The 27,774-nt window shown below is 39.4% G+C and overlaps 1 protein-coding gene across 1 annotated transcript in view; it reads right to left on the reverse strand.

The window, feature by feature from the left end:
- Positions 1-255: 255 nt before the first annotated feature.
- The window catches only part of KIF16B (kinesin family member 16B), a 141,019-nt gene continuing 113,500 nt past the window's right edge, over positions 256-27,774 (reverse strand). The window contains exons 25-26 of the mRNA XM_056487991.1: positions 21,056-21,139; positions 256-1,531 (exon numbers count right to left, since the gene is read on the reverse strand). Coding sequence (XP_056343966.1) covers positions 1,373-1,531; positions 21,056-21,139 — 243 coding nt within the window. The 3' untranslated portion in view covers positions 256-1,372. The remainder of the gene's footprint in view (positions 1,532-21,055; positions 21,140-27,774) is intronic.

The following is a 27,774-nucleotide window of genomic DNA, read 5'->3' on the forward strand; positions in this document are numbered from 1 at the left end:
AGTGGGAACATCAACAGAATGCCATCACTTCTTAAGTATGACGAATAGTGCCTTAGACACTTCTTTGACCAGCTCCCTCAGGACCACGGATGTATCTTATTAAATGTAAAACACTGCTGTTCCTGTAATTTAGCATGAAATAAAAATGCCACCAGAGTTCTAATAATAATTGTCAGTGACATGAAATAGTTTGATTACCATAACCCACCAGTGGTCAGTGATGCCAACTCACAAAAAATGCTTCACACAAAACTTAACTTTCATTATGCATTTTAATAACAGAAAGTAATTTAATTCTGATTTTTATACAACCAATTATACATTAACATATACACATACACAATTCCAGTCACAGTGTATACATATTTTTGAATCTGCAGCAATATAAAATGAGTTCTACCTGTATATACATGTGCAAGTCTGAATAAGTCCTGAGTAATTTTAAAGTAATATTATTTAAATCCTGTAAATTTTAACTGATGCAAATAAACCTCAGGTTTTACAACTATTGTGAAGAAGCTATTTAAAAAACAATATATAGCACTTTGCATCAGCTTTATGCATAGCTATGAGCTCTGTACAGTGCAGAGTTTTCATTTACAGTCTGAATGATTACGAAATCTGAAAAGATGCTGACTGTGTTATTTGGTAACTATTGCTTCCTTTGCTTCTTTATTAATGGTGAGTAATTTGTTCTGCCTCCAAACAACCAAACCTGGAAGACTCTGACAAGATTTAAATTATATTTTTTCTGCTGCATATATTTTTGTAAGCATTCAAGTTATCCAGGCCCTTTAATTCTTCTGAGAAAAACTATACAATTATACAGTCACACAGTTAAACAGTGTATCTGGAAGGGAAAGAAAATGAAACAACTGTGGAGTATGATCATTACCTTAAACATGACACTATGCTATAAAGAAACAAAAGAGGAACTGTTCTTTAGGGAACAGCTTGGACAGAAACCAAAAGGCCACTCAGAAACCCTCTGTCAGCGTGACACACTGCCATGGTAAACATGAGATGCTCTCGAATGGCCAGAACAAATTATCTGAGCAAATGGGAAGGAAGCACTGCTGCCAAGAAGGGGATCCAAACTCAGCATGAGAGTCAGAATCTTTGTACAGTATTAACATACCAACTTACACAAAAATGTCTGTATACCCCATGCCAGGAGAATGCAGGCACCAGCTTGAGGTGGTAAAGGGCACAGGTTAGCCTGAAGGCATAGCTGTCTCTAATTGGCGCTGCTTGGATGTAACTTTCCAGGTATGGAGGAGATACTTTCTTTTCTTTCCCTCATTCCTCTTACAAAAAAGTGAAGGCGCCACTCCAACCATACTCCATCAGCATAAGGATCCTGGCCCAAAATTTAGCTGGTCCCATGGCTGCTATAGTCAAAAACGCCTTTCCTGAAGAAGGGTGAGAATTCACAGATGGTGTATTTTGACAACGTTAGCCCCACTTTATCAATGTTCAGTGGAGATGATGGAGATTTCAACATTGCAGAGAAAAAGCTCCTGAGGTATTTCTGTGGAACGAAATGTAAAATGTCGTAAGGTTTACTCGATCAAATTGAAGACAAACATTTTGAAATACTAAATGAACTGGAAAAAAACCAAAAATATTTCCATGGGCTGTGAATAGTCCTTTCAATAACCACCAGTATTTAAATCCATTAAAAAATAGTCTACTGAAATGTCTGTCTTAAGCTCAGGAAAAACAGAAAGTAAGTATTTTCCGCTTCCTTCTTATGCCCAGCTTGGCAACTCTTTTATTTTGTTGTTGCATGATGCTTCCTGGTTTATTCTGCAGTCATGTAATGCTTTCTGCTAATCGTGGCATGCTAATACTATTGTATAAGCATCACCAAACAAGCACATGCAAACCTCAAATCCATTCTGCAGGATATTCACTACATATGGATACAAAAGGACTTTTAAAACCTTTCCTTTTTCATTTCTTTTTTTTTTTTTTTTTTAAGTCTTACTAATGAGAAGCATGTGGGAGACACTTCCTTCCCTTCCCATAAGTTAATTTTCACCAACCACTGTGCAACTTGCAATCACACTTTTACCTAGAGAAATTGGGGAATGTACATTAAGACAGGGAGTTTTCACAAACCTAACAAAACTTCCATCATATGTGAGTTCATTTAGCATAACTTAATAACTTATAAATGTAACTTTTGAACAAAACACTCTAGGTAAAAGGCTTGATCAGATAGATACTATAAATGCATCCATTATCACCCGAACACCTGCAAGGGAAATCTCACCTGGAGGGATAAATTCCTTTTCTGTACTGCAAACTGACCATAGAAAGAGATAACTTTCAAATCATTCACTAGTCTTGCACTCCATGGGAAATATATCTTCAAGCCAGAGAAGCACATTCTCCTCTGAAGAACACAACATTTAGATATTCAAATGCAGTAGCTTTGGGGTCATGGAAGTAGTTTGCTCAGAAAACTGTCCTAATTGTTCACTCATTTCTCAGGAAGAATTCCTCCAAACTATAACAACCTGCTATCTTTTTAAGAAACCAGCTGTTTCAATATTGCAGAAAGAAGGAAAACAAACAAACAAACAAAAACAAACAGAAAAAAGCACCTGAGATAAAAACTATTCTCTTGGCAGAAATGGTGAATTTTGTATTTCATTCAGATCTGCCACAGGTTGTATCAATGTTCACGAAAAAAATTCATTACAAAAATGCCTTCAAGATGAACTGCAATACACTAAGAGGTAATTTAAAGTGAGAAATAGAGAAACATTTTTCATAATTAGTTCTCAAAGGATGGTTCTTTACAAAAAGTCCCAAACCAGTAATTCCTGAAGGATGAATATGGTAGAAAATCAAATGTAAAACATAGCATTCCGTTTTAGCACTGTGCTGAAAAGTTACTGCAATAATTCTAGTTTATGACTACCAAAGGCTCAAAGGTACAAAAATATCTCACTGACACACACAACACAAGACCTACTGCATTCACCTTGGTATGTATGGTCAGATAATTGACTGTCATGCCTTTTCTGTAAAGCCATTACTCATTGTTTTGGCATGATAGTTCTAATGGCAAAGTAAAAAAATCCCTCTGCTCTAAGCACACACTTATGTGACACACTAGGAACAGCAGGTACACTTCTTTTCCACATCTGTGCTCCAGAGCTGATGAGTGAATATCACAGATTCTTTGAACACAAAAAAGATCCTTGGGAAAATGTCAACAAGCAGACCCTACCAGATAACGATGGATTAATTTTGTATGAAGGTTTCCTGCCATATGGCTTAATATTCTGTGCTCTTCACCAACCACCCCTGAACAAATTAGCCCTCTTATAAAACCCAGACCTGTGTTTACCCTGTTTGCAATGCTGGTATGTTAATACAGCCCAGAGCTGCTGTGCCCTTGACACAAAGAGGCTGTTGCTTCATTGAAATACAGGCTGCTCTGCCCAAAGATGCTGGCTGGGAGTGTTCCCCTGTAGTGAGGAAACAGTGACTAATGGCAGAAGTGTTCACATCACAAGCATTGATCAAAGAGCCATGGCAGGGCACTACAGGGAAACATTGTTCTGTCCTGTTAGCTGCAATGGACAGCAAAGTGGAAGAAAGTGACAGGAGAAAAAGAAGAGTGCTCCTTGCAACGTATGGTAAGATACTTCCCAAATTCAGATGTGACAAGGAGAGGAAAAGGGTCACAGCAAGCTGGGAAAGGGGCAGGAGCAAGTGACAGAAATGACAAAAAATTCCTTAGCGATCCAGAAAGGATCGGAAAAGCATGGACTTTGTTGCAGCCCAGGAGGCCACTGCAAGCAGCTGGAGTAGGAGCAAGGCTGGATGAAAGGATCTCCTCTGCCAGCACTCAGTGGACAGGAGGAGATTTTCCAATCTTTTGTATTAAAATCAATTTCTAGCAGCAGATACAATTTTTGTCTATTTACAGAACTCTTCTGATGTGTCCTTGAAAAAAAGAATTCTTAGCAGAGACTGGCAAGCTCAGGATGCCTTCATAGGTCCAAATTTTATACAAATCAATGATTTCCTACTGATAGCAACATTGTCCCTGGCATGCAAAGCACTGTGTAATAGCTACGAGATTTGTATGATTATCTAGGAAAGAAAAAACTAGTTAACTGCCAAAATATTCCAACACGCTTGGTTTTATTACTTATTTTTGTTTGTTAAGACTCTGACCATTTGTTCTGGATTATTTAGTCTGGTAATCAGTGTTCTTCCAAATACACTTTGGTGTTTCATTTCACTAATAGCATTTGACCTGCTATGCTGCTGGTTTGCTGGAAAATATCCTAATGATATGTTTGTAAACGTCTCGGTGTGAGGGCACAAAACCCTGGCACTGTAACAGAGATGTAAAATGGGCAACTTACACATCAATCATGTTGGTTGTTCTGGCTAAACACACACTCAGAAACACCAGTTTAGGGAATAGAAATACTCTGCATGCACAAAACAAGGATAGAAAGCCAGGTTAAAAACTAATCCAAAATAGGTAAAGCAGTAGTGTTTGCCCTCTCTGAAGGCAATTCAACCTTTAAGCCCTCTAACTTATAATTTATGACAGCTGTATCTGCAAGTTTTAACTTTGCAAATGAAACTAAACTGGAGAAAGCGGTATAAGGCCCAAAGGCTTTTCTTTCTTTACCTAGTCTGAGTAGTTTTCCCTCCCTTTTAATTATGTGAATAGCAAAATGGAAACCATTTAAAAAGCTTATTAAAAATCATTTTAATAGGGTTCACCTTTTTAGCAGTAGGCCAGTGTTCATCTTGTGCTCAATTCATCAGCACAACAGTCATTCTAATAATTTTTGCATTACTTTGTGATGTGGGGACTTCATAATTTTATACATTTTAATGTAAAGCCATAACTTAATTTAAAGTTATTAAAGTTAATACAATCAAAAAGCTTTCTGAAATGTGAAAGTCTTCTTATCATCCTTTCAATTGTGGCATATTTAAGAGGAATTCAGTTCAGTGACATTGTTCTCCTAATCCATTACTAACAGTGATAGCCTCAGAGACCAATAGCAGAGCTTAGCAAGAATTTGGTTTTTTCATTAAAATTTGGTGTGCTTAAAAACTCATCAACTCTGTTACTTTCAAAAGTGAAAACACTTCAAGCTTTTGCTTTCATACCACTATGTCTAGCAATTCCCTAAAAAAGTCAGTGCTTAAAATACTTCAGAAGTTTCATTTTAAAACTGGCATTAGAAATACCACCTGCTAAAATATGGTAGAGCTGAAAGCACCAGAAAGTTTAATAAGATAAACCTTACAAGGCTTTTGGGATTTTTTTAGACAATAACTTCTTTTCTGTGAAACAATACAATCTTTTCAAGACCTTCATGTCAATCTGACAGTCAAAAGTTTTACCACAAGGTTATAGAAGGTCACTGGTGACAGAGGCAGGACTAATTAACTTGCTCATCTAACTTCTAACATAGGCTCCTCTCTCCCTTTAATATAGATGCTAGTTCCTCCTAGCACCAATCACATAATTATTCCGTGGATGAGTGTTAAGTGCTGCAGGCTTTAAATCAGATCTTGATTTGAATTATCCATAGAGCAAAGCATATACAGGTATCACAGCTCTTTCTATAGGATACAAATCTAATTACCAAAAAACCACAAAGCCAGACGGATTGAAGCATATTCTCTGAGTCTAAAAAAAAAAACACATTATGTTGTAATTAGGTATTTGCAAAGTCAGCTCTTCCCAAGAAAGTCTGTACCCCAAATCAAGCAGACAGGCACATGATTTGCTTCCAATTTGTGATCACAAAAACAAGGATCTGTTTAGAAGACAAGGAATGCAAAGGGAGCCTGCTGGAATGCAGAAATGAGAGGGCATGTCCTCCTCCATGTGTCTCCTAAAAAGAAATTGTTGGGATTACACAAAGGAAAATCAACATTTGGGGATCTTTCTCCAAATTAACCAACTTTCTCTATTTTGGACGTTTCCATTGATGTGTTGAAAAAAAAAAAAAAATTACTTCCAAGGTGGTTTTTCAAAATACCAAGTACTGCAGAAATGCCAGCTATTATGTCTAAGTACATCCTACTGCCAAAATAAAGCTGGGCTGAAATGGCACTGACATGTCATTGTGTCCCATAGAGACTTCAGGTTGGCGAAAGGCCCTGTCTAGGACATGCTTTAAATAGAATATGGTAAGAAAACATAAAGTTACCAAGAAAAATAGGATTCAGACTTTTCAATGGATTTGCTTCTTCCTTGTGGATTTTTTTGTTTTGGTTTTTTGTTTGTTTGTTTTTTGGTTTTGGTGGGGTTTTTTTGTTTTGTTTGTTTGTTTGTTTGTTTGTTTTAAACTGGCAAAGAAGAATTAAGGCACTGTATAGGGAGGTAAGTTAGGATCAGAATGCAGAAGATAGGAACTTTTAGGAAAAGGGCTGCAAGCTAAGCCAGCTCTGCTTCATTCAGGACATGCACCACATCTCAATCATCACCCAGGACTGGATTATCTGGGTCAGGTATGGAAGACATGGACAGCCATTAGCCACAACACAAAAAAATTAATTTACAAACTGAGTTCCAAGGGAGCAGGTTTTCTTATGCTAAATATTCCGACATGATGTGCCTTGGCATATTCAAGCTGTCCAAACTGAGGTGTTTTGGAGGCAGCTATCCCAGCAGGCTCCTCCTGCAGGTCACAAGTCATTTCACTACAGTTAAGCTTCCCTTTTATGCCTTCCACTCAAATCATCTCCCCTTTCCTCTGGGCCTACCTAAGGCCCAGGGAATTTTTCTCCCATTTGTTGCCTAAAAGATGGGAACAACATAAGTAAAGAGAGACAAAAGATGTGGCCACAACGGGGAGGAGGAGAGAAGGTGTGCCATTGGCTGCAGTCTTTTAGCTGGGAGGTTTTCTCTTGGGAACTGCAGGGATACTTCAAGACTTTACTAGGAGCCTGGGGATAGCTTCAGCGCTTCAGCACACACTCTCTCTCTCTCTCTGGGATTGAAGGAGGGATAGCTGTGGTCTTGGTGCTGGACTGCAGCTGCAGGGAGAATTCACTGCTACTGCCCTTCACTTCTTCTCCTTATCATGGGTGAGCCTCTGCTTGCAAGAGGGGCCATTGAACTGGGACCTTTTCAATACCCAACCACACTGGGAGGGACCCTCCTCATCTGCTTGGGTGCCTCAGGGGAAACCTGGAACCCTGACCCCCAAAGGGGAAAGTGCCAAGAGAGAGAGGCTGGGACTGGGTTTGTGCTGCTGTTTGCCTCATTATATATAGCATATAGTAAAGTATACTTTACTATTTACTATATACTATATATATATATATTCTTCTAGCAAAGAACTGTTATTCCTTTTTCCATATCTTTGCCTGAAAGGCCTGTAATTTCAAAGTTATAATCACCTGGAGAGAAAGGAAGGTTCTCACCTTCCTTGGCAGACACCAGGCTTTTAAACCAAGACACTGGGGCAGTACGACTGAGTAATGGCTAGCTTAATGCTCTGATAGGTCTCCAAGTAGTTTCAGATCCATTTCTGGATTTATTAAATTTGAGCAAGCAGGGAAAGAATTTTCAGATAGCAAGACTATAAAATATGAGGTACCATTGTTTTGGAGGACAGCAATCCAGATTACAACTAATACCTCCACCTTCACCAATTCCAGATTCAGATCGATTCCCCACTCACTTTTTGATCTTTTGTGGGCTTTTTCTTTTTTCTAATAAAGAAAACATGAAGCTTCAATTCTTTTCCCTGACACCTTGACATATGTTGCAAGATATTATAAAGTAGATTTGAATAAAGTACATGAGCAGAACAGCATGTGATATTCAATATCCCAAGTGATATTTCAGGCCCCTCAGGAAATACCTAATGTCACCTGTGGATTGGAACACATTTATCTCCTGCACATATCCTTAAATCATTCTGTGTGGTTGTGATTTCAGAGCAATGGGAAAAAGACTTACTGCCTGGGAGACCACCTGGTGCCTGAAGGATCTAATTTCTGTGGAAAAACTTGGAGAGAAACGGTCTAGAATTATGATGGGATCACCTGGCCCATTATCTTTTGCTGAAAGACCAGGATGGCTGGGTTCTCCTTACAATAAACCCTGCAAGATCAGACATTTCAAAGCCCTGCAAAGCTTCCTTGAGGAGCCAAATTTGACAACTGCCTCCAGAATGTGACTGTCCCGGGTGCCAGAGACCTTGCTTAACTTGCAGACAATTTGTGTGCGCACTTTTTAGGAGAATAAAGACAGATCCATGTTGAAAATGGCAAGTCACCATCACAATAGTCACATTGATGCTGGGTAATTTTTTGCCTCTTTTCTTTTCTATATTCTCTGTATTCTTTACATATATATTTATAGCTTTGTAGACTATTATTGCATTCATAGCTAGTTTTCCCAGTATTCTTCCCTGCCCTAATATGCAGAAAGACAAAACACATTCCAAAGCCCCTATCCTATATTGGCTCTTCTTAGGAACTAAGGTGGAAAACCAGCTCTTTGGGATGTATTTTTCATAAACTACTTCAGTTTCCATCTAAGGGGGGAGGATTTAGAAGGGGCTTTATCTGGAGGGGAGTTGCATCACCACTGGTGCTCCTAACTGGTGATTTTTATCAATTATGCTAATTTGCTAAACTTATAAAAAACAGTGTTCTCCTTGTGGGGGTGAGCTTTTGCAGACATTTTCCATATCTGCCCCTGGAGGTTTCCAATAAAGACCAGGCTTTATATTACCTCCCATACTAATATTATCTCAAAGGAGTGTTTCATTTTTGTTTCATTTATAGGTTCTTAAGGCATCAATACCTTATTAATAGAAGAGGGGTTATTTGCTTCAGGTTGGCAGGCATTAATTAGCCTCATGGCTGGATGAACATAAACCAAGAATAAAGGACTGGCTCATTTTAATCAAACTCTTCCTGCTTACTTTGATTAGGTCTCATCAGAAGCGAGGCTTTTTACAGGTAATGCCTAGTAGTCAGCAAATAAATAAATAGACTGAGAACATCCCAATCAGTATTACCTTACCCTGTGTTTGCATGGCTTACAAGTTGTGTTGGTTTCACGTGTTTGGGGGGAGGGGTGGATTCACCTCAGGGCAGGCTCCATGCGGCTGGGGAGTGGGAGGGGCTCTCCCGTCTCTGGGAGCTTCCCCTGTGAGCTGCTGGCACCAATCAGAAAGCTGATTTGGTGATGGACAGCTCGGGAAACCAATGAAAAGTTATTTCGCGTTCACAAATCACAGTGGATCAGGTTTGCTGGCTCTCTTTCAGCTTCCGGTCTCCGGGGATGGTGGTCCCTGGCCGGGGGGGCTGCAGCCCGGCTCTGGGCTCGGCCTGGAGTCCGGCCCGGTGCCTCGGCTCTGCGGGGGCCCGGCTCAGCACCCCGGCTCTGCTGGGGCCCCGGCTTGGGACCCCGGCCCCAGCTCTGCAGGGGGGCCTGGCCCGGCCGCATGGTCCTGGCCCCCCATCCCTGACCACATGGCTCCAGGCGGCCCGGAGCTCTCCTTTCCACGTGGCATGGCCAAGCAGGGGGGATCGGGGAGCCAGCAAAGGCTCTCCCTTCCCCCCTCCCCTCCTGGTTCTGAGAGAAGAGGCTTCCAGCTGCCCATGCTGTTCTTCATGATCTGGATACAATTGTACCTTCTTTATGTCTGGATAAGATCATCGATTTTCTAAGCTCCCCTGAATAAGAAAAAATAAAGCATAGAGACTACAGAGGTCAGCGGAATGGAGATAAAGTTCCTGGTGGGAAGAGATTGAAAAGATGCGACTGACAAGTAGCTGAAAACCTTTTTTGTGGGCTAAGGGGATTGTGACTTCACTAAAATTCCTTTAAACTGTGAAATATACTTGGGGAGGTTTGGATGCTTGAGAAGAAGACCTTATTTTTGCCTTGGGGAAACAGAGCTCTCTGTTCTGGGACTGAAATGTGAACAGAGACTGAAGCTATTAGCTAAGAAGCTATATGGGAGAAGATGAGATTGAAAGCTCCTACCAAAAACGTGTGTGCCTATATACATCTATATCTATATTTATCTATCTATATCTACACACATACATATATGTTTTTTGTGTGTGTATATATATACAGTATATAGCAGTTATTTACCATTATTTTTTGTCTTACACTGTTCTGCTTGTTAGTAAATTGTTATTTCTTTACTTATCTAATAGTATCTCATTCCTTATTGGTGGGAAGGGATTGTTTGAACCCTTAAGGGGAAACAACTCATTCCAGAGTGTTGTGCTTTAAAACTGTCTCACACCAAGACAAATTTAGTGCCCAACTCAAAAGAAAGAAAGTGAAAAAACAACACTCTTGTCCTGAAGACCTTGTACTGGGTACAACACTTACAGGTCACCATGCTACCTGCTTTAATAATAGCTATCTAATTCCTTATTGATGGGAAGGGATTGTTTGAACCCTTAAGAGGAGACAACTCATTCCAGAGTGTTGTGCTTTAAAATTGTCTTACAGCAAAGAAAAATTTAGTGCCCAACTAAAGCAGGGCACTACATGGGAAAAGAGAGCAAATGAAAAAACAACACTCTTGTTCTGAAGACCTTGTATTGGTTACAACACGCACTGGTCACCATGCTGCCTGCTTTAATAGTGGCTTTCTGGCATTTAGTTATTTATACTTATTCACTGATATTGACAATTCTACCCCAGGTATATCAGGGACACAAACCAGGATTGCTGTGTTGATATACTCTGTGACAATAATGTATGAAAAGATAACATCAGAGGCAATGAGAGTTATTATCTGGGATGTGTATTCCCTGCTCTTTTACTGTGCTGGTCTCAGCGGCCTCTTTTGGGGGTTTATTAATAATTGCACCCAGCCAGTTGTGGGGGAAAAGTAGGGGATAATTTTTCCCAGCCTTTTACCTCCTTCTCTCCTTTCAGGTTTGGCATGCCACATTTTAAGAATGTTCAGTAGCCTCTGGATGTTAAAGACATCATATTTTTCTTTTTAATTCTGTTAACTATCCTTTACATGGTCTACACCATTTTCAGAATCAGAGCTTTCCAGAGACATTGTCCAGAGATCTATCCCAGCAGTGGAAAATTCAGAGTGGTATGGGATGTGGGAGGATGTAGGCCAAGCCCTGAAGGAATTCTCTGCCCTAATAGCTTGGAACTTTCCCCCTGAATAAATTCAGAATCCAGCTGAGGTGAAGAAATATCTGAAAAAAAATTTGTAATGACAGATCTAAAGAGAAGAAGGTTATTGAAATGTGCTGAGCCCTGGTTAATGCTTATCGCACACGGCTCATACAGCAGCAGGTACAGCCAGAGGGGCAGGAGAACAAATGAGCACCCTGGTCACTCAGTCTGCAGTTAAAATAGAAGGGCAGCCTAAGCCAATAGCAATTGCCCCTGTCCAGGAAATCTAAAACCAAATCTCGATGAATGATAGTGGGGAGTCAGGACCCCCACAGCCAGGAGAGGAATCAGAAACAGAAATAATCACTGAGTCTTTGTCCTTAGAAAGTCTGTACAATCTGAGAAAAGATCTCACCTGACAGCCTGACAAGTCTGTATTAAGCTCGTTGATCAGAGTCGGAGACACCACAGGCGATGGTGCAATTTTGGACAGCACCTTTGAAGCAAGGCACTTGGGATTCCTGTCATATGATGTGGGTATTGACCAGAGAATCAAAGGGAGGCCTGAACCTCTCAGGCTCTGGACATGGCTCTTAACAAGTGTGAAGGAGAAATACCTTTGCACAGATCATCTCCAGCTGCAGCAAGGCCTTTGGAAGACCATGGAGCAAGAAACCCAATGCTTGTGAGAACTGGCTGTGATAGAGGTCCCTCTCTCAGAAGACAACCAAACCACTAAGAGTCCAGAACTGGCAAAATGTACAACACTGATATGGCTTAATCTCTCACAACTAGGGACACAAGCCTATGCCCTAGCACCACTGCAGTGGGTTGAGAAGGATGAGACAATGGGCACTATGACAAGTAGGTTTCGAGTGTATGAAGACCCTACAGAAGCCAAATGTCATCTATGGAAATAGACCTGACAGAGCATATGTGGAAATCGGAAGACAGAATTGCAGAGACTCATCAGAAACTCAGCAAGGAGCTTAAGGAAGGTCTTCTCCAAGTCTTGTCAATACACACCAGAGCCCCTGTTATGAGAAGCAGACATCTCCCAGGTAGAAGAGCTGACCTGTGGTTCTTTCCATATGAGCATGAGGAAGACATGAGAACATGGAATGGAAAGCCTACTTCTGTCTTGACAGAATAGGTGCATAAACTAAAGGAGAAAACTACTAACAGAGGGAGTTCCACCAGAATGAATGTAGCTCCAGTTTCCCAAGAGTGAGCTGCTAGGTATAACACAGGGGAGGATACCATATCTGATCCCCTTGAAGGAACCTCCAGAAGGTATGCCCAGCATGGCAACAATAGTCAGAACTAAAAGAGCCAGATAGAGGCCAGAGAAAATCAGGTCTCTTGGATTGTGTAGCTCTGACAGCCTGACACATCAGAACCATAATACAAGATTGACACTGGTGTGCAGTGTACAATACCATCAGCACACATTTCTATTGCTGGTGTGACAGATGGGTAGTAACAGTTGACTCTGTTGACAGCTGAGGTGAGCTTGACTGAGAAAGAGTGGAAAAAACACCCTATTGTGGCTGGTGCAGAGGCCCTTTGTATTCTTGACATGGATTTTCCCGGGAGTGGTTATTTCAAAGACCCAGAAAAACTCAGGTGGGTTTTAGGGATAGCTGCTGTGGAGGCAGAAGGCATTATACAGTTGAACACTTTCCCTGCTCTCTCAGAGGACCCTTCTGCAGTAGGACTCTTGAGGGTGGAAGAACAGCAGGTACCAATTGCCACCACCACAATGCATCACAGGCAATTCCACACCAACTGAGATTCTGACATATAAGATGATCCCTGAACTGGAGAGCCAGGAAGTGATCAGTAAGGCCCATTCATCCTTTAATAACCCATATGGTCGGTGCATAAATCTGATGGGGAATGGAGACTGTCATGGCCTAAATGAAGTTACACCATCACTGAGTGCTGCTGTCCTGGACGTGCTTGAACGTCAGTACGAGCCTGAGTCCAAGGCAGCAAAGTGCCTTGTCCCTGTTGATACTTGCTAATGTATTTTATTCCATTTCTCTAGCAGCAGAGTGCAGGCAACCCTATGTGGTGAGTCACAGAAGCTACTGGAGGACAAAGTGGCTCCAGTCAGATTGCAGAGTTGAAAGCCATCCAGCTGGCTTTGGACATCGCTGAGTGAGAGAAGTGGCCAAGACTCTACCTCTACAGTGAGTTGTGGACGGTAGCAAACACACTGTAGGGGTAGCTGGAAAGGTGGAAAAAGGCCAACCAGCAGCACAGTAGAAAACCAATCTGGGTGGCTGAAGAATGGCAAGACATTGTTACCTGGGTAGAGAAGTTGACAGTGTCAACTTCCGTCATGTGGATGCCCATGTGCCTAAGTGTCAAACTAATGAGGAGCACCGCAACAACAAACAGGTGGATTGGGCTGTCAAAATCAAGGTGTCACAGCTAGATTTGGATTGGTAACAAAAGGGGGAGTTTTTCCTAGCTAGGTGGGCCCAGCAGGGAAGAGATGTGACATACCGATGGCTCATGACTAAGGGTGGACTTAACCACACGTGCCATAGCTCAGGTTATCCAAGATTATGAAATATGTGTGTGATGCGATCAAACAGGCCAAGAGGGTGAAGTCTCTGTGACATGAGGGGCAGTGGTCCACACATAAGTATGGGGAGGCCTAGCAGATTGATTACATCACACTGCTGCAAACCTGCCAAGACAAGCACTCCGTGCTCACAATGGTAGACACAACTACTGAGTGGCTGGAGATGTACTCCATGCCTCATGCCACTGCCCAGAACACCATCCTGAGCCTTGAAAAAAACAAGTCCTGTGGTGGCATGGTAGCCCTAGGAGAACTGAGTCAGACAACAGGATTCATTTCAAGAACAGCCTTATAAACATCTGGGCTAGGGAACACGGTATTGAATAGGCGTACCACACTCCTCATCATGTACCAGCTGCAGCTAAAGTTGAGCGGTGCAATGGACTATTAAAAACAACACTGAAAGCAAGCAATGGTGAGACTATCAAGCAGTGGGATCTGCATTTAGCAAGAGCTACATGATTAGTTAACACCAAAAATTCCACTAACTGAGCTGGCCCTGCCCAATCCAAATTCGTGTACAGCAAAGTTCCTGTCATGCATATGAGAGATATGTTAAAAAAGACTGTTTGAATTAATTCTGCCTGGAGCAAAGGCAAACCTATCTGTGGGATTGTTTTTGCTCAAGGTTAAGAAGAGGGATGGGAAAACATGTTATCTACCTCAGGGGAATTTGACTTTGGGTGAGAACAGCCTGTAAGGTTAGAATGTACCACTGGTTGCTGAATGTCACTGCCACTTCATATTTTAATTACCATGACAATGAGAATGGACTTCTCCAGTCATATCAGTCATGGACGAAATTAACTCTGTCCATATCTGGGGGACGGCCAGTGACCAGTGAAATTGCATTTGTATATAGTCATATGTAGATACATATAGATACCTGTGTTTACAGTTGGGATGTCCTGGAGTAATCCATAATGTTATTGAATTCCACTTCTATCAGTGCCTCCCAATATTTTTATTGTGTCGTAAGACTCTACCAAAATGAGAACTCTGTGTGTGGAGGGGTTGTTATTGTGGGTGCTTTTAAAACTGGCACTCTGAGGCAGCTTCCAGCTTTTTTTTTTTGCCATGGGGTATTCACTTTGTTGTTTACCTAGTCCTTGTTTAGGCAAAGGCTTTCCTTCCCTTTTTGGGTTCTCTTTTCATTTTCTTTTCCTCAGCTCAGAGTTGTAAGTTTTGAGTTGCCTTGGGAAGAATTCCACAGGCACCCTCCATACAACATTCCTCTGGGCATGTTTAGAGGTACCTAAATGACTTTGGAACTAAGCAAATAAGAATCAAGCTCCTTTAAGCAACTAAACTGCACTGAAAAATACTGGGACTTACATTTTTAGCCTCTTGGGAAAGTCTCCCTATGTTTTTCATGGACATCATAATGCACATTCCTTGAATCAGTTTCCTCCAAAGCTGCACATGTGAAATAGATTTTACCTCTACAACTCCAGAAATGCTTGAGTGACACTAAATTTAATTTTACCCAAGGTGGTGCTGAAATTTACTCAAATTCATATATCTTTTAGAATTTTCTTAATGTGCAAGCATTCTGAGAGATGCCAGTTATGATTCAAGGTGAAACTGCTCTCTCAGGTTTTCAAAACTCAAACTATTCATTATAGCTATTTGGAGCATTTTGCTGTGCAAGTCTAATGGCATGAGCACATTATGGTGAATTACTATTAAGCCACATCAATTGAATTAACTTCTGAAGTCAGTCTACATCCCAAATTACTACCTTATTCTGCCTTAAATTTGTTTAAAATCCACAGGACTTATTATTTCTTACAATGTCTGCATGCTAAAAGCTTACATTTATTTGCTTCATGCAGCTCCAATGAAAACTGAATTGTAGGCTGGCAGGGAAGCAAAAAAAAGGCAGTAAGGGCTATGATTTACAGGCAGTCTATCAGTGTGAGTCTTCTTTGGGGAGTGAATGGCTATACTGAAAAGGATCAAAACAGACCTGACTAGTGAAGGAAAGCAATCTCTTCTCCAGAGCACAAGTCAAAATAAGTCCTGTCAAAATTTATTTAGAAAGAATAGAACTGAATTTAGCACACATCCCTGGGCCAGTAGTGACAGTGTGTCATCTGCTGGAGTAGGCTTGGCAAACACCTACCAAACAACTTGACATGCATCACCCTCTGCTTCCTCTGGTGAAATCCCATGCTGAAGGATAACTGATACACTTGCTTTGGAAAGGGATAGCACTGAAATCAGTGTCCTTGCTTGAGCACTCCTTTTATTCACCTGCCCATATCTGTATGCACAGAGCCATTAACGGAACTTGCGATGAAGGTACACAACTTCAAAACTTGATTTGTAGGAGCATGTTAGGAAATTTATTCCATTCTGACAGCAAAACACGTTACGATGTGGAGCTAAACTGAAGCTCAAACTGTATGCTGTCCCATTTTCTAAGCTTACTAAATTCATGAAAAACATACTTCCTTATTTTCTGGTACTCTGAAATACGCAAATCCTATTTAATTCTTTGGTTGTAATGGAGATAAGCATTTGATCACAAATGATAATTTTTGAGGTAGATAATTTCTGAAGCTATACACTTAAAGAAAGAAACAACAAAATTCTTCTAAAGAGATATGTATATTATGCCAAGTTACTTCTAGTAAACTCTGTAGAGCAAGGCTTCAGACCTGATTTTGAATTAGGCCCAGTGTTTGAGCAAATAAGACCACACTTGCCATTCCTTTTGCATCCAGTAGCCTGTTGAACCAGAGCTTAAAATTAACTCATCCAGAAAATAAGCTCAGACCATCTTTATCATGTGTTTCTATTACAAGAATAATGTCTTGTAATATGTAATATAATGTTTTAGCTGAAGGTCTTCAATATTTAATCAAAGTTAATGTTTTATTGGTATGGGATCAACAACTGACCTATGCAAAGTTCTGCTTCTTTGTATCTAGTGAATGTAACCAATAAGTAAAATTAATTTTATTAATTAATTTTTTGAAGCTAACAGGGTCTCACACAAGAAGCAGAGCCACCCCAAAAAAGTTTAAACACTTTCCTGCTGTATAATGTTGACTGGGGATGTGGCTGGAGACAAACAACATGTCCCTCTGCAATCCATGTGACAAAAGCTCTTTTTATTGTTCTGCACCCTCCTTAAGTAGGGGGTCTGAATTAGGGGCAGTGAAACAAAGAACTGTGGGGAGTACTAATGAAGTTCATACTGAATATTCAGGTGATGAATAATCTAAAATCTTAGTAAAATATTTCTGTCCTCATTACTTCAAGGAAAACCTCAAGATCTGAGGCAGATTCAGGCATTCTGTTTGCTCAAACTGCTGATAAATATTTTGAGGGTTTTTTCCTTCTTCTTTTTTCATTTCTATTGCTGGCTTCCACCAAGGTATTAATTCAAAAATTAATAAGACACTTAAATAACAAGAATCAATCCAAGTTCAAGAAAAAGGTGCCATTTTCATTATTTCACCTTTTCCTTAAGAACCATTGTCCTGGAGCCAACTCAGCATAATGTTACTTTTAAAGGGGAAACACATCATGACTAAATTTAGAGCCTTATTGACAAAAACCCAAAAACCCTAGGAATCATCACCTCCGAAGGAAGTCAAGTGAAAATACAAACTAAAAACTAAACAAAGGATTTGACTTCTAAGTTAATCTAATTTTGGAAGGTTAATTTTGGCTGAAGGTAACAGTAATATTTCAGCCAGTTCAGTGTCTACAATACTTTCCCCAGACAGTTCTACAGATTGGACAGCAAAATTGAATTATGTAGCTCATTCAAGATTTATTTCTGCCTCTTGCATTAACACCTATCATTGAAATCTCACTGGCAGACATCAGGAAGTGAGGAGGTTAAGGACAATTATATTATTAATTTTAAATAAATTGAGCATGTCTATCTTTTAAAGAGGTTCAATGTACCAAGAAAAAAAGAAGAGCAGAGGCAATGCCAAAAAGATGTATATGCTTCTACAGAACTTGACATAGGCTCACATTACCATACTGTTAACAGGTCGACTTTCATTCCCTGAGCTCTGTAAGTGGCAGCAAAAGACAACACATGACTCCTAATGACTGTGAGCTTTATTTCTAGACCACAGATCACAGGATATTTTGAATTGGGAGGGACCTGCAAGGACCAAGTCCAACTCTTAATGGAATGGCCAGTCTGGGGATGGAACCCACAATCTTGGTGTTACCATCACCATACTCTAACCAACTGTGATCCCTAAAAACCCCACCAGAGATTTTGCTTGTTTCTCCTTTTGCTGTCTGCAAACCAACCTGAGGAAATGCAGCCCTGTGAACAGGGAAGAGGAAACAGGAACAGAGACAAGCAGACAGACTGAGGCTTGGGAGAGTTTCTGCCTTCCTTTAAGCAACAACCTGTTCTGATTTTGTTGGCATAACAGTTGTTTTTTCCTAAACAAAAGGGACAGCAAGGGCAGGACAGAAAGTCTAGTGGGTTCATGAATGCAAGGCTTCTGACTGAAGAGTCAAGAAACACAGCTCAGTCTGCTAAATCTGCTTAGACTCCTGCCCAGTTTCTCAGGCTGCACAATGGGAAAACAGGGTTAAAAATAATCTTTATTACTACAACAAAGCATGAGTTTAAGAGAAGAAGGAAAAAGAATAGTCAGGAGAATGATATGATATAGAAACACAGTATCTACAGAAGCTGGGATTTCAGGAAAACTTCTTTTTAGTGTCATTCACAGACCTAGCAACTCACCAAGAAATAAAAGATACTTTGCAGTTAAAACAGGAATAGGTACATTCACTGACTCAGTGAAGTATTTCTTGTGGCAAGTACTTCCTTTACAAAGTTATTCCTTAAAAAAATATGTAAAAATTAATATACATGATCTGAATTAACTTTTTAAAAGGAACCTATACTCTTACCTACTGATTTCTATTTGCTAGAAAGGATAGATACACACTAACTTCTATTCACTAACTTTACTCAAAAGAACTCTTGGCTGTTTCATTTAAGGCGGATTTAAGCAAGCAAACTTGGCTCTGAAGTGAAATCACAGTCTTTAAACTGCAAACCAATTAATTCAGAGTTTTGCCCTGCAACAGGTCCCTGATGAAAAGCTAAATTAATAGATTGCAATAGGGTATTTTGAGTATTTTAAATACAATTTAGATGTTTTCTCTTAAGATGTATACGTTAAAACTTGCACATTATTTTCCAAAGCTCTATGGCAATGTCAAATACAGTCCAAAAGACTTGATATTATACCAACAAACACCAAAGCAAAAGTGTTTACAGTGCAGCTACACATCATGCTGGAGATCAAAGTCGAGTTCTCAGGTTCATGTCACACAAAAACACTTCATGTAATGTGCTTTCCTACAAACAAGGCATTGTGAAGCTTTCAGTAAGTTAGGATTTGTACCAGCTAGGATAAATAAAAGAACTTAATGTTATACACAAACCTTGAGCATACTGTGATTTAAAAATCACAATCCTTATAAATTTGGGGCTCTCTGAATTCTTTTACTCCAAGTAATTTCACCTCTATTATGATTAAATATGTCCACTTCTAAGCCCAGGCTGAAATAAGGTAACACTACATCTCAATCTTCAAACAAAGCAAACTCCACAACAGCCAGCCCCCCTGATTCTAATTGTCTGGAAAGGTAGCAAAAACCCCTCTTCTATTGTGGCAACAATCCTAGAGATGATGTGTAGGAAATACTAAATTCTTCCTAAACTGTCTTGCAAAGGGACAAATCTAATTAGGCACAAGGAACTGCAGTTGCTAAGAGACAACCTGTGGGAAGCACTGAACTACCCAAAGCTATTTCAATGAAGAAGTTCAGGAAAAATGATATGGAGTTCCAGCCTAATTAAGATGCATGAATTACCAATGTAAAAAACTGGAAGAGCAGAGCAAATTCTTTATTACCACCACTAGCACGACCACTCCACTAATAATCTTACATTACAAAATATTTGTTCAGTTTCTCAACACTGTGAGTTGTCAGGACTACTGAGTTGAATGGACAAGCGGCATATGAAAAAACATATTCATGTGAACAGTTGTCATATATTCTTATGCTTGCAAAATATATAGGTAATAAAGTTTTAATGAGCTAATTTAGTTAAAATGGATATAATATAATTTAAAATTCAAACCTGGCTATAGAGCTCTACATACTACATGGCCATGATCAAAGCATCGCTACACACAGCAGCTTTAACATTAGAATTAGAATTAGAATTACAATAAAATCTGTTAGTAAACCAGTGAAAGGTCAGAAAGATTAAGGGATTAATTTTTTTATAAAAATATGCAAATTGAGTAATAGACTGGAATATGGGCATGCTTTTACGCTATCTATAGGGGATGTGAAAAAATATTCATTTTGTGCTTCTTGTAAGATAGCACCACATCAGAAGTCAGTGGGAGGATGTTTTGTTGGTAGATCAAAGAAAAGGTGAAGTACATAGAAAAAGTTCAAGTCACCTAAGAAAATATTCCAGTTTTAAGCAATCTACTTTTACATTAATTTCTCTAAAGCTCTACCTAATGCTATTTTAGCTCCACAAAAAATATAATTCTTAATGACTTGCATGATCAAGTAATTCCCATGTTGCTACAATATAGTTGCAGGGTGTACAGTTTAGTCTTTGACCATGCCTCTTCTTCTTTCCCAAAACGTCACCTCCTGCCCTGGGCTGCAGTAAAACATGCATTAACATAGAAATACAGACCTAATGTGTGATAGGAGTTCAGAATCATGCTATCCACACAGCACTGTAGAACTACCAAATTAACTCAAACCCTCAAACTCAAAAACCTTTTCCACAATAAAATTAATTTTTAAAATTATTGAAAGAAAAAGAATATGTTCACAAAGCTGGGTTACAAAATAAAATTCAAAGATGCCTAAATATCACTTTACTTCTGTCATGAGATATTTGGATATACTATGATAAAATGGTAAATCTGTAACTAACAGATTGCATTTAAAGTAGCAGTATTTTTTTTAATCTTGTCTTGCACAGAGACCAGCTGTCTACAGTGAACACTTACCTCACCCACCACCTTTCCCCCTTAAATAAATCTATCTCCTATGAAGATCTCTGAGAGTTCCTTTTTTTTTTCCTAGACTAGAAGTAATTTCTTTTTTAAGAGATGTTTCCTTACTTTGCAATGTACTGCTGCCATCTCCTGTGTTAAACCAGGCAGAAAGTAACTTGATACTTACAAACAGGCTATTTAATGTTGATCATATGGGAACGGCTTCTGTTGGTCAAGCAGGGAGTACTCCACCTAAACACACAGCAGAAGCCTGTAAAAAACTGGGATTACCTCTAAGTGACAGCGTCGTTCTGCAATCACTCGCTCATCCTTGTTTCCAAAGAGCTTCTTTGGAGGGAATTCTAAAGTGGCAACCTGGAAGACATTAAAGGATAAATCAGCATCAGAAGTGACAAGCTGAAATGAGAAAATTCTGTTTATACTACAAAGCAACTAGGAAGAAGAAACTGCCAGATATTCATGAGCTACACTATATGCTATTAGTAAATACCACATTATACATTTCTACTCCGGTTATTGTGATCTGCTCTGTAGTATTGCTAAGATAACAATGCATTTTGTCATCAGAGAGTGACTGAAAGAAAATTTAGGAATTGGACTGCCACTGTTTGCCCACATAAATAACAGAAATTTCTAATCCAAATGTGATGTGATAGTATCAATCAGGAAGTAAGAACAATTTCTGCAGGAAAAGTGTATCTTAAGAGGCTGCATTTAGCCTCTTAAAATCTGTGGTCTCCAACTGTGATATGGTAGTGTAATTTGTTCAGTTTTACTTATATTCTATCATAAATGTAAGACCATTGGATCTAAGAACTATCACTGAAGTCATGCTCTGAGAGATGCATTGCTGGACTCCAGCCAGCACCTGACCTGAAGCTCTTCTTGTGGCCTGAACCACCACTTCTTGCAACTCAGCTGTAGCTCAATGCCATTCAAACATGTCCATGCTGGAAACTGACAGCTCTAATTTCACACATGCAGGTAAAATCCTCCTTTATCACACTGAAAAGGAGAACAAGGCAGTGGCACAACTGATACATAAAACTATTCAGATCTCTACTTTTAGTTCTTCCAGAGAATTGTTCAAATTTATCTCCTTATTTCTCTTTCCATTCCATGGTGGAAGGGGGGGGGCAGGGAGAGAGAGAAAGAGAGAGGGGGAGAGAGGGAACTGCCTCCCCTTTTTGTATGCCAACAAATAAAATGCTTGAGCTAACTAAAGGCAGCTATATCTGGAAAACACACAATAGACTAAAAAGCTGGTAAAAAATACCACTGAACCTGGTCTGCTTAGCCACTACTGGGAAAAATGCAGGAGAAAACAGGTCCTCTCCCCATAATTTGTGTTTGCACTTGAAGGTAAATCAAACCAGCACTCACATCATGAGAAAGAATAATGCAACTTCCCACTAGCATTGCTGGAGTTGTTTTGCAGGTGAAATCCCTGAGTAAAATTGCCTCCTGCATTAATTCCCCAGGTTGTTTGATGATACTGAATCAATAAAAAAGATGCATCATTTTCTAGTCTATCAGCACATACAGGACTGTAGAGAATTTATGGCTGGTTACAAGGAGCAGACATAAACTGATTCAAATGAGGAGCTCCACTATTAACATCAAATGTAAGCATTTTTAAAATACAGAGGAATTCTGCAATATCAATAATTTATTCCCACTCTCTGGTTCAACTCCAACTTCAATAATTTTAAAGAAATGTCTAGACAACTTAAAATGATAAAAGTGATATGGGGCACCAGAGGAGATGGAAGAGATGTCTGCTCTCCATCAATCTTGCCAGTATGCCCCAATTATATTCCTCAAATTTCTCCAACCATATCCTTCTCAGTGTACCTGCTTCTTCATGTTGGCAGGACAAACAGTACACAACCAAACAGTATTGTATAATAATGTCCTGGGGACTTATTTTCACTGCATTGCTCACTTCTTCACCTATACATGATTATAAGTACTAATACTTTCAAGGACTTCAAAATCCCACACCTGCAGAAATAGTGTTTTATTAAACAGTACTGCACCATGTCACTACCAGGAACAAAGAAGGTAAAACAACTACCACCACAATCCCCTCTCAGCTATAGGGAGATTGCTTTTTAAATTTATTTCTAATAAATACTTTTATTATAGAGTTTTAAAAACAGTGTCTATTAAAAAACAAATTGCACAATGAACCTACCACTACAGCATCCTTAGACCTACTCTGTGGAGTCAAAGCAAGGTCTTAAAGCTAAAATCAGGAATGATTTCTTATCCAAATTAAGTTTAATCTGAACAGGAATTTGGGGACTAATTCTACATAATTTTGGGATGAGCAAGTTGTTTTCCTAAGCTTTCTGGATGCACCTTAGAAGAAAAACAGTTGTGTTTTATAAAACCAACGTGTTTTGTTAAACACTTTCAAACAGAAGTAGATACTCACATTCTTTTAACATTTCTTAAGTCCCAAATCACTACCATGCATATATCTCTGAAACCAAACCGAAGGCCATTACTACAGTCATGAATTTAATATGCAAGACAAAGGTCTCAGCCAATAAACTTTGCTCTGCAATATTCAAAGTCATGACACATACCTACATGAAAATCATGAGTTTATTGCTGGTCAAGAAGTGGAGATCTAAACACTTTGTAAGTAATAAAAGCCACCAGAATATCAATTGTCGAACTATTCTTGACATACATATATAAAATTAATATGTTTGTAATACGTCGGTGTTGCCAGTATGTGTATAGAATATACCTATTTATACATATATGTCACTTGCAAGGATTTTTCATCCTGCAAAGGTATCTTATAAAGGACTAATCAATTACTGCAGATGGCATCTCTGTGGGGCCAGATGCAGAAGTTAAACAAACCTCAGGCCTGTGGGAACATTTCTGAGTCCCACACTTTCCCAATGTCCCCTGGCTCCTCTTCTAGCCAAATGATTGGCATATGACTAGCTCACGAATAAAGTACAAATGACCACCCATCTACATGACAGAAAATGCTCCAGCCACAAATTTCATCATCACTTCAGCAACTCAGTTATTTCAATGGGTTCTACTCCATTCATGCCGACAGTCTAATGCCCACCAAAATGAGAAAGAGACATTCAAAACTCTGCAGGCTTGAGTTTCAGGCTATCCAAACACTTTATGCAGACATGAGAGCACTAGTTCCCATCTACTTTGCAGCTTGAAAATTATCTTTGCAACATAAGAACTGGATGCACCCATGCAGTGAGGTGAATTATGCAGCCCTTTATGTGTCTGAAATTTCATTGTAACAGGAAGCCAGTCCATTGTACTATATTTATATAAAAATACACTGTTAGTATATTTACCAGAGATCGTGTGCTTATTATATATATATATATATATATATATATATATATATATATACACACACACCATTGATCTTCGACACATTGACTTCATGGTTTAATGCAGGGAAAAATATGTTGCTGCAAGAGACCCACAAAAATACAGAGTGACGATAAAAGATTCTTATCATAGTTTTGGTTCATAAAAAATGAATTAAAAAAAGCTCAGCAACACAAATACACTGAAGTAGTGATAAATGTTACAATAACTGCCTATAAAAATCCTCTGTCCTAATGTATTATTTGATACACAGACTCTGTATGTGACTGTGTGAGATTGAGCAAAGCAAGGTTCAACAGAATTTTGAGGCTTATTTAAAATACTTTACTCATTTAAGTCAAAGTGCGGTAGCAAATATTTCAATAAATTCAAATTCTGCTATTAGTGGTGCTACCTTTATGAAACTGTACAGTAACTTCAGTGGAGATAATCACTGTTACAGATTAATGCACACAGTTCAGTAGGTGACTGAGCAGCATTTGTTCTGGCACTGAAATATGTAAGAGATCTTGCAGGTATGTATTTTGCATCAAGATATTTGCCTTGGCTCAAACACTATAAGGGAATTTCACTCTATCCAGATTCAGGAGTATAAATTATTCTTTCAGAATTAAATGTCTGTGTACCCTCTGGCTCAAATTAATTCTTCAAGGGTCTCACCTTGACTATGAGATAAACATTTTGTGACAATGCAAGGTGTAACAGTGGAACTCAACAGGTAGCAAGGTAAATTATTCTCCTTCCATTGAATTTCTGAAGCACACTATTCCCTTCCCTGTCCCACTTGCTGCAGTGGCAATGGAAGCATTTGGCAGTCTTTTTTGGCAGGGATGTTTTGTCATTTTCTAGGGCTGCTGATGAGGTGATGTATTTTCTGTCAGGGGAAATTAAGAGGCATATTCCCCAGCCTGATAGGAAGAGAGGGCTTGAATGATTTCCTGAGAAGCTTCTGTATGTAGCGTGCAAGATTTCTAATTTTTATTCTGACAGCTGAAGCATCTCCCTATTAAAATTAATCACTGCATAGCTGCAATCCAAATTTCATTATATACATAGGAGTGTGTCCATACATGCATACTTGTATCATGGGCAAGGCTGGGGCTATGCTTAGACCCAAAAGGCAAAGCCAGATGATACATTTTAAAACAGTACAGAGAGAACTCAAAACTGCGTATCAGCACACCTAATGTCTTTTAAACTTTTTATGGTTAATTATGTTTATCCTACCTGGCAATCATTGCTAGGCAGTAGCAGTTGTGGAGAGAGGCAAACGTCATTTGCAATTTACTCCCTAATTTCTTTACGATAAATAAAGGCCATGTTTTATTTCTGGGTCCAGTATTACTTATAGGCACGTTATTTGTCTGCCTCAGCAATATTATCTGTAAGAAACAATACTTGCCTGCCACAATGGAGTATTTGTGAGTTAGTACAATCAAATTTAGACAGTATTAGGTTCAGCCCTCAAGTGGAAGGTGCTTCATACCCAGTAGATGTTATTCCACTAAACTTAAAGCTGAATGGATTCCTCTTCTTCTCCCACATTTCAGTCAAGAGACTGGTTTTTGGCAGGTGTTTAATGCTCGTAAGAGCAGATGGCCAAACAGCAAGTGACCCTTTTTTTGGTAACCTATTGTATCTTACATACAACACTGACCTTAGGATTCTGAAAATAGCACATCCCTAACAACACTGGTATGGAAGCAAACCCTTTTGAAGTGAAACCATACCTCATAGTCTCCAACTACTGAGCCCCAGGGAGAGATGCAAATTTGGAGACTGGCCTTTTGGAAATCAAGAGAGTGAAAACGAAGGATCCAATACCATGAAATGCTCTGCCTAGGATGGGGTGCACTCTAACTTCAGAACCTTTATGAAAAGTAGTCATCAACATTTGAAGGGTGCAATTTAATTTCTATTATAATCTCCACTGACATTATATCTGCTTGGGGACCTGATGGATTTAATTCAGTTCAGGGGTTTTATGGTACAGCAGAACAGAACATGTTAATGAAAACTCTCATACAATACTTTGTAGATGGTATTTCAACATATACAGGACCAAAGTAAAATACCACATAATACAGCCATGTAGGCTTGTCACTTCTGAAACACAAAACTGCTAGAAGAGTTATGCTCCCTAAACATTAAAAAAAGTTCCATTTTCTGACATCAAGCAAAAATCTACAGGATTGAAACATCTCATTATTTTTGGCTGGTACAGTCTATGTTTTAGTGCCTACAATAAGGTAAAAGTCTTTTTTAAAGAAGAAAAACAGGGCAGACATTGATGGAGGATGAGTCATCTTTAATCTTTCATCTCAAATTCTCTTTGTACTTCAATGTTTTGATACATTTAAATGGGGGGAAAAGGAGGAAAAAAGAAAATTAAGGAAATGCTAACTATTAAAATTAAATAGTCATCTTCAATTTTCATGTTACTTTCACAACTCTGAATTTTCACATTTTTCAAAAATTAGGTCTGACTTTTGATCCTTTGTACCAGAAATCTCTGTCACAGATGAGAAAAATCAAAGAGAGAAACGTGGCATGGTTTTGCAGCCACTGTGGCTGCACCTGACTTGATTTTGCAGAGAGTAATGAAAGAAAAAACTCCTTTTAGTTTTTGAAGTTTAAAAAAAGTAACTTAAGCCTCAATTTCTCAATACATACTAAGACTCCCAGAGTCTAAAGAAACTAGACAGAAACTGTATTTTTAACGAGGAACTTGCACCCAGTATTTAGGGATTTGTCAAGGTGCAAAAAAACGCTATGCTTCCCTCCTTTCCTGCATGACCTAGCTAATTCTTTTCCCTACTCCACTGCCCATTTGCAATCCTCCCTACTATCTGCCAGAAGGGGAGAAGGATTTGATATTCTCAAGAGGCAGCATATCCAAGGATTAGCCAAAGCTCTGAGGTGGACCCATATCAACCTTCTAATGGAGTGAACTCCCTCAAGAACGTTGAACAGCAGCAACACAAATCACTATTTATTATAACAAACAAGGCTAATTAACCTCCTAAACTGAGGAAAATTCAAATGACCAGGAAATAGGAATAGGAAAAAGGATGTAAGCAACCTTCCTCTTACACAAGGGTCCCTGCAGAGGGGTCCCCAGTACCAGCCCAACAGTCAATCCTTCACTGTCTTTGAGGGGAGCAAACTCTGCTCAAGGTCTTTGTAGTGCTTTTGAGAGCCCCAAGGAGCTGCTTTAGGCTCATCCACAGCAGAGCCTTTTTTCTTCAAAGAAGCTGCCCTGAGTACCATTCTTTTCTTTCTGCTATCCAACCATTTTGCTCCATGCCAAAAGTTTACCTAACCACAGAACTGGTTTAATCTTTTGATTTCTGGCTGGCAGGGGCAACTCCTGGTTTGCACGTTGCTTTTTGCTTGGCCCCTAATGCAGCAGCCCAGTGAGCCAGGTCTGTTTTATTCTGTAGAGCACACACCCCATTGAGGTCAGAGTGCACTGGAGACCATCCTAGGGTTAGCCTGTCAAGCAGGAAATTTATCAACTTCTCCACTTTACTTAGACTGGTTACAATTACTTGCTTTTTTCCTACTTATCCCACTGGACCACCATGCATATTTATATC

This window comes from Oenanthe melanoleuca, chromosome 3, assembly GCF_029582105.1.
Source record: "Oenanthe melanoleuca isolate GR-GAL-2019-014 chromosome 3, OMel1.0, whole genome shotgun sequence".
Lineage (NCBI taxonomy): Eukaryota > Metazoa > Chordata > Aves > Passeriformes > Muscicapidae > Oenanthe > Oenanthe melanoleuca.